General features: G+C 36.9%; 1 protein-coding gene across 1 annotated transcript; it reads right to left on the reverse strand.

Annotated features, from left to right (window-relative positions):
- Nucleotides 1–1165: 1165 nt before the first annotated feature.
- On the reverse strand, nt 1166–6477 carry LOC105838229 (pickpocket protein 19). The gene is made up of 7 exons (XM_036294710.1): nt 6205–6477; nt 5707–6009; nt 5239–5578; nt 3497–3766; nt 3307–3428; nt 3015–3273; nt 1166–2243 (listed from the first exon to the last, which is right to left on the reverse strand). The coding sequence occupies exons 1-7, from the start codon at nt 6475–6477 to the stop codon at nt 1978–1980; spliced, it is 1833 nt and encodes a 610-aa protein (XP_036150603.1). The 3' UTR covers nt 1166–1977.
- Nucleotides 6478–7561: the final 1084 nt, after the last annotated feature.

Genomic DNA, 7561 nt, shown 5'->3' on the forward strand with positions numbered 1-7561 from the left:
TTGCATACGTCTTTCACAAGTGGTGTGAACCGCGACCAGCAATTTACCAAGTGCACCGAATATACGGCCATCTGTGCGATTTATTCGCGTTATTCATACATGTCAACGATCATCTGAAATTCTGCAATCGTACGCTTGTGGCCGTATTTTGTCAATACAGACACTTTTAGGTGTGAAATGATAATCACCAGAGCATTACATAGGTTTCCAATTTTATCGTACTTTTGTATCGGGAAATTTTCCCGTTTAAAGTAAATTTAAGACTTATTTTTTAATATTAAACATAAAATTATTTTTAAAAAATGAGTTAGTATTATATATTTATTGTTTCATGTACTGTTTTTACAACATTTATAGCAAATTTTGTTAATATTTTTTATTAGCGGAAATGTACTAATATATTACACTTAATTATGAATCAATTTAATACCTAATATTAATGTTGCATTTGATATTTAATTTCAAAATATAATTAAATGTTTAATTGATTCATATTTCTATAATCAACATGTACAATATATATGATATATATGCATAATATTGTTATATTGTGACTTACATATAGTAAAGGTTTAAAAAAATTTAATTTTACATAATAGAATGCTATACAACTGTCTGAAAATTAAATAATACACAAAAATTTCAAGATTATATTTGTATATCCTATATTTTATAATCTCTCATATTATTATAACTAATACAATTACTAAATTTGAATTTACTTTGTTTTTAAAGTAAATTCAAACATTTACTTTATAAAAATATTTTAATATAAAATTATTTTGCATTAAAACAAATAAAATGTATTTTATTAAAAAGAAAGCAACAAATTTTTTTAATACAAGAATTATAAGAAAATATTAAGCAAAAACTAATCTGTTTTTCTATTTTTTTGCTATTTTAATAAACAAAAATAAAAATAAAAATTCGAGCTAGATGAAACTAATTTATTTTATTAACTTATCTTCTCTTTGTATGTTCGGTGTACAGAATATAACATGAATAATTTACTATTTGTACACTATATGTACATTTTCGTCTCTGCATAAACCATGCAACCTTAATAAAAATACAACAAGCTATTAATTTGTTGAAATTTAATTAATTTGTCAAGCGGCGTTTATTCAATAACTGCCTTTATCTTTTACTTTCATCTTCTATACAATTTTTTTTCGCTAAAATTATTATTAGTATTTTTCTCAATAACAAGTAAATATACATCGTTATAAAATCGTTCGCTAGTCCATCTCGAAGGAAACAAGAAAGTCGCTTGAAATGTATGCAAAATGTATGGCGTGTATTATTGAAGTCAAGTATTACGCGGCCGCAAAGTGGCAAGATAGAAGGTACGTATCATATATAACGTTGAATAAAATACGAGTTGCTCTCTCTCTCTCTTTCTCTCTCTCTCTTTCATAACACACAACACACATACAAAACATGGATTCTAGGATGTAGATACCAGATTTTGCGTGAGCAAGGCATCCTCGATTTCCTTGTCAAATCCGATCAATATCGCAGGTTCTTTTTGATTTATGGGGACAGCCTCACGATAAAACACAATAACCAACATGTCTATGAAGAACAGAACGACACCCGTTTATTCCAACAGACAGTGCTCCCGATTTACGCAGGCGATTTAGAACGGGAATATCTAGTTCTTGTTGGAAAATCTTGTTTCTCGACTTTGAAAAACGCAAAATTCCATTAGCGGAACATACGCAGGCATGTGAATACGCGCACGCATATGTCTACATTTCGAGGTAGAAATATCGAAATTCACAGAGAGAGAGAGAGAGAAAGAGAGAGAGAGAGAGAGAGAGAGAGAGAGAGAGAGAGAGAGAGAGAGAGAGAGAGAGAGAGAGAGAGAGAGAGTACAGATAAACCTCTCTTATTTTACCTTCTCAAATTTCGTGGTAGCCCAGCTATGATAGAAATCCTCCAAGCGGCCCGCCCATTGAAAGACTTCACGGTAATTCAATATCTGTTCAAATTCAATTCTGCGAGGCCGTAATTCGCGAAAATCGGTATCCTCTTCGCCTGCGGTTTCAGAGGGTTGTAATCCAGAATAGGCAGCACCGTTGTGCGAACGTGCGTCACGCTCGATCGGTTCTTCGGCCTCTCTTCAGTCCTCTCTCGCGAGCGCAGAGACGAAAACACCGCCATCACCAGATAATAAACTAGCTCGACAGCGCTGAGCAGCGAACCGCCCAAGAACAAGCCGATTATGCCGCCGAAAGATACTACGAGGAAATATATATGCAAATCGTTCAGAGCCAAGTTATTAATATGATGATCGTGGCAAAACATTTCATGATTTGATGTGACATGTCGACGGATGATGTAAATTTAAAGTAAAATCGAAGCAGGTGCTCTAAGCACGATTTAGATGTTAGCTTTAATTTCCGCAATGCGAAGCTAATCTATAATCTGGACTGGGGAATTTTATACACCGACCTCTCATGCAACTGTAGCTAGACACTTTACTTTCTTACGATAAAATCACGAATAATATCCAAGATAGTCACCCACGACGTAAACATTTTGAACAAGAGGCATGAGAGTACTATGAATTCGTAACTTACTATCTCGCGGGACTCATTATACACGGGAAAACCACCACGGAGCGGCTAATAAAGATAGGGAAATAATTAAGGCGCTGAAAATTAAAGTTCTCCGCAAACCTCGAAAGTGAATTTGAATAAAGTGGCATTTTACGAATGTTTCTTCGTTTCTAGTTCTTTCTAAATTTCAATAAGTTTCTCCAAATGTATATAAACTTCTCAAATTCAACGTCATAATCACGATTAATGGTGCATTATTATTTTCAAAATATAATCTTGAACTAATTATTATTTACAAATAATCTGAGAAATATAATATAATTCTTAAACTAAAAATGTTAAGAGAACTAGTTTATAAATTTATTTATTGTTTTATTAATATTAGGAACATTATGAAATGATGTTTTCAACCAGAAATATTCTGTATTTAAAAAAATACAGAACACTTACCGAGAAGGTCCATTTGTGTAATAACTATGTCCGTTTTATAACGAAAACTAGTTTGCCCTATGTAATGCACGTCCAGTATAATGTCATTCATGTTATGTAGAGGCACGTTAGAAAACTGAGTACTGTAGACGTAGTAGTCGCATTCCGGCATGCAGTTGCAAATCATGCTAGGAATGTCGTGCGGATACTCCTCGCCAAAGTGAACAATGTAGTCATTGAACACATCTTGCGTCACCATCGCCAGCGTTTCACAAAAGCAAGTTACATTCATTCATTTCTAACTAATTATATTTAAAATACATTCGCAAAATATAATTACGTTATAAGTAAAATTTCTGATTTGAGGAGCTCGCTCACCATTGTGATCGACCAGGCATGCGAAATCCTTGATGGTACAGTCGCGAAAATTAGTGGCTGAAACGGATAAATGAAACGTTAATGAGATAATTGTACATTGTTTTGCTAAATGCAAGACGTCATACTTGCGGGAAAATAAAAAGACGGATTGCAGCCACAAAACTTGATGACCCAGGAGCGTTTGCAGAGCGATAGGCAGGTCTCCTGGTTGTACATGCCAGTCTCGTCGTACAGGCACGGCTGCTTGTCCTCGTCCAACTCAAGGACTCCCTGAGTGGCGTATCCGGAGACGCACACTAAAGATGTGCTGACCAACGAACCCGACGGTATCATAGTACCACTGTTGGGCCAGACACGAGGCTCGTTTATTATCACCACGACGCCATCAATCTTCTCTATATAACAATTAATTATTGAGATATATTAGGATTAATGACAGCCACGGAAATACAATTTTTAACCTTTCACGTGAAAATTCTTTCTTTTGCCGATCCGGATCTGAGTAAATCCGGTCAGAGCGGCTTAGAACCCTGTACAGGGACCATGAAGTTCTTTGAAGGCGACATTTCAATAACTGCCTCGTGCAATACGGCACCGATATATCGATTTTGCAGTTTACGATAAATCCCTTTCCATTTCGCATGGGTAATAAAGGAGCGACATTATGGCAGAATGGGAGTCGCGTCCTATTCAAAATGCATCCTAGCGGTCGGTAGCTTTCGCGAGGATATTAAAATCATATTTGCGAAACTCTGCGGCGCGTTTGCATAACGGTGGATCAGTAACGATGTATCGTTGATGTATACTTCGTCATTTAACGGATTTCAACAGAAATAATATTAGTTATTAATCTGTCACACAATTTAGTCGAGTTTACATTTTGTTTGCCATTATATGGTTTCTCTCTCCTCAGACCTGGTTTGGATATGCTAAATATTTATTCGGATAATACGTTTACGTCCCTTTGTCCAAATAATACGATAACAACAATCGACGATAATCTAAACTGAAATTATTCACATGCGATTGGTGTAAAAATGTTGATCGGGGTATAAAAAAGAAATATTAGATATAATATATTATTATAATATATATTAATCAGAAGCACTATCCTGACGTCGATAATGGGGGAGGGGGGTTTAATAAAATTTTTCGCTGAACATCGTATATCATACATTGGACAGTTTGAACACAGTTATATATACATGTATACATAAGAATTTGATCCACAGACGCCCGCGTTAATCGGCCTGCATCATTTTACTTAAATTTTTTAAACGAATCCAGTAAGATTGATCGTTTTAATTTGGAAGAGGGGGGGTTTTAACGCCAACCCCCCCCCCCTTCCTAGAATTCGCCAGTGATCAGAAGTACTCTTCGATGAAAATAAAAATTTAGAATTGTACAAAAAAGCAATAAACTATTTAAAAAAACCTACGAAGTTAATGATATTACTAAAAAGAACGTAATACTTATCGATTCTTATAATAAATCTACGTGACAATCTTATTAATGTATTGATTCTGTAATGTATATCTGTTTTATGTTGGAATAAAGGTGCGATATTATATTGACAGAATTTCTATTTTCTTTTCACCTTGCCGAGAAGCTAAATTCCCACAGATCAAGCTTTGAATCTTTCAAAATGATATAAAGTGAAGGCAATAACCAACGGCGTGACTAGAAAGCAAATCATCACTCTGATAATTGCAAGTCTAAATTTTGCAGAACAATTTATTCAAGCTGATTCTTTTTTTGTGTGCGAAACGAGTATCAGCAAAGCATATCTTAGCTTCATCACTGAACGATAGCACCGGTTTCTTCGTAGATCGTATAGATTCCCACGTAGAATATTACATAGCCTTACCGGAATTTGGTGGCTTCGTTATGTTTCCCAGATGAATCGTAACCTTGACGCCACTCCAGTCGCCGTAGCCAGACGCTTTTCGTGGCCGCGATTCCGTAGAATTCACCAGAGCTATCTGCGCTAGTTCAGAATTGAACGAGTAACAGAAACCGTATTCGGTCTTCTGCACCTGGAAGATCTCGCAGCAATTGCGATTGGCGTTACGCCACCAGCAGGCGGACAGCAATTGGTCGCAGCGTGGCATTACCTCGTACAACACTTGAGTTATATTGATACCTGTCCAATAATGATTACTCTTCAGTTCTAGCGAGAGAAACGCAACGTACGCGTGCGCGAGTATTTAAACGCTAAATTTTGATTAAATAATGTTAACGAAATTTGTATTATACATTAAATACCGACGTTTCACAAGACATCTGTGTCTTGTCTCTGAATAAAGCATTAAAGATAAAATTACAAAAATTAAACAATTATTTTTATAATTTTCGTTAGAAGGAAGTAAAGAGTTCTACCCGCGAGATTATGAACACTTTGATTCTTCAGAAAATCCAGATTGTCGAAATCCCCGAAGCTCATCATAGAAAGCGTGCCCAGTATTTTTCGGAAAGTTTCGAGACTTTTCTCGTCCGTATCATTAGGGAAAATCCTTGGTTCGAGGTCGAGAGCCCGGGCCCAGTCGACGCGGTCATTCGGACAAAGAGTCACGCTCGGGAAGGGTAGATTCGAGTTCTCGTATTGCATCGATTCGATGCCAATCGATGTCGGAGCGCTCTAAAAAAATTTATGCAAGCATCACGTCGATACTTTAAAGCTGGACAAAAAATTGTTTTTGATACATCGATGTTGATTAATATTACGAATGACCTCCGAGGTCAGAAACAGAAATTAATAGCTTGAATCTCTAGAAAAATTATATGTGTACAACGTATCAAAAGTAGCAGCTTTACTTTTATACATGTGATTTACCTGATATCTAAGTGCCAGCGAGTAAATCACGTTACTGGCAACCGTGGAAGACACTACAAACATGAAGAACCATAGAAATCGCTCGATTACGTGTAATTCAGGATCGACAACGTTTCGGAGACCGTGAAGAGTCGTACGCGTGCAAAAGTAATTCAACGCCTGTAAGATTGTGTCGAACTGTTTACCTCGACTTTTGTTTCGACGAAGCTTGATTTTTGTGAGTCCGTTTCTCGCGTCTCTCGTCAATTTCTTTAATTTCTTCTGAGATTTCATATCCGATATGCAAAAGAGACTAAAGAAACCGACGGAAATCAGAAGATCTTAAAACTCAAAAATTCAATAGCTTGAGGAACCTAAAGGGATCTTGACGATAGATAAATAAGTAAATTGAGAGAGATAAGAGAAATAAAGTGGAAACAATTACTTCGCTCACTTTCATTTGGATGAATCTCTAGCACTTAACGGAAAGATAAATACATCCTTATGGTCACTCCTCGCGGTCAAAAGCTAACTGAAGCACCCTTTTGAAAGGGTCCTCGAATAAAGGACAAAAGGAGGTCGAGGATGCCTTATTTCTTTCATTTTTTATCGGTATCAGCACTGGATCGTGCAAATAAAATCCAATCAATTACAGATGAGGTAGGAGGGCCGAGGGGAGAGGAGGGGGAGAGAGGAGAAAGGGTCGAAGAGGTGATGGGTGTTTGAACGCGCACCCGATGTGATCAGGATAATTCGGTTATCGTGATTGTTGCGCAAACAATGCCGACACGAGCGGAGAGGGCCGCTTCCCCGGCTTCAATGTCCGCGAATAATGAAGAAGCCTCCGGGGGTCGCGATCGCTAGTTTTGATTGCATCCCCTAGTATAATTTGGACGAGAGAAATCAGGATTCGTTGATTCGTTCGGGCGACGTCACGTCGCCGAAAGCTATCGGTGTTTCGGCTGTTCAACGTCGGTCTTTCCGGTTTAGCGAAATTCTCTGTGAATCCGATTTCAAAGGCGCACGATATTCGTCCAGATGGCTGTTTCGCATCACTCTTCAATATCATAAAATTATTTAATAATAAATTTTTTTAAGAGTAGCTCAAAAATAATGTCAAATTGGACAAATAAAAGCGTTGCTCAAGATGTTATCTTTTTAAAATTCGAAGGTTAAATGAGTATGTATTTTGCAAATGTGCGATGGCAATTTCTCATTTGAACCCAATGATGCAATCGATGCCACACTGTTGGCGTTTCACTCTAGCTGTGCTTCATTATCCCGGGGATGAAACCGACGTTCTATTAACTACGCGGCTGCAATCGCTCTAATATTAGTTTCGCTTAAACATCGCAGGTTTTCATTCCGCGCGTACACC

Source organism: Monomorium pharaonis, chromosome 1 (assembly GCF_013373865.1).
Source record: "Monomorium pharaonis isolate MP-MQ-018 chromosome 1, ASM1337386v2, whole genome shotgun sequence".
Classification (NCBI taxonomy): domain Eukaryota; kingdom Metazoa; phylum Arthropoda; class Insecta; order Hymenoptera; family Formicidae; genus Monomorium; species Monomorium pharaonis.

Bases quoted from the DNA above. Each gene is read 5' to 3' on its own strand.
- LOC105838229 (XM_036294710.1), bottom strand. From the start codon at position 6,477: ATGAAATCTCAGAAGAAATTAAAGAAATTGACGAGAGACGCGAGAAAC. The intron at 3,274-3,306 runs AATATAATTAGT...ATGAATGTAACT, and splicing joins TATTTTGCGAATGTATTTTA to TGCTTTTGTGAAACGCTGGC. The intron at 2,244-3,014 runs GTAAGTGTTCTG...ATTTCCTCGTAG, and splicing joins TACACAAATGGACCTTCTCG to TATCTTTCGGCGGCATAATC.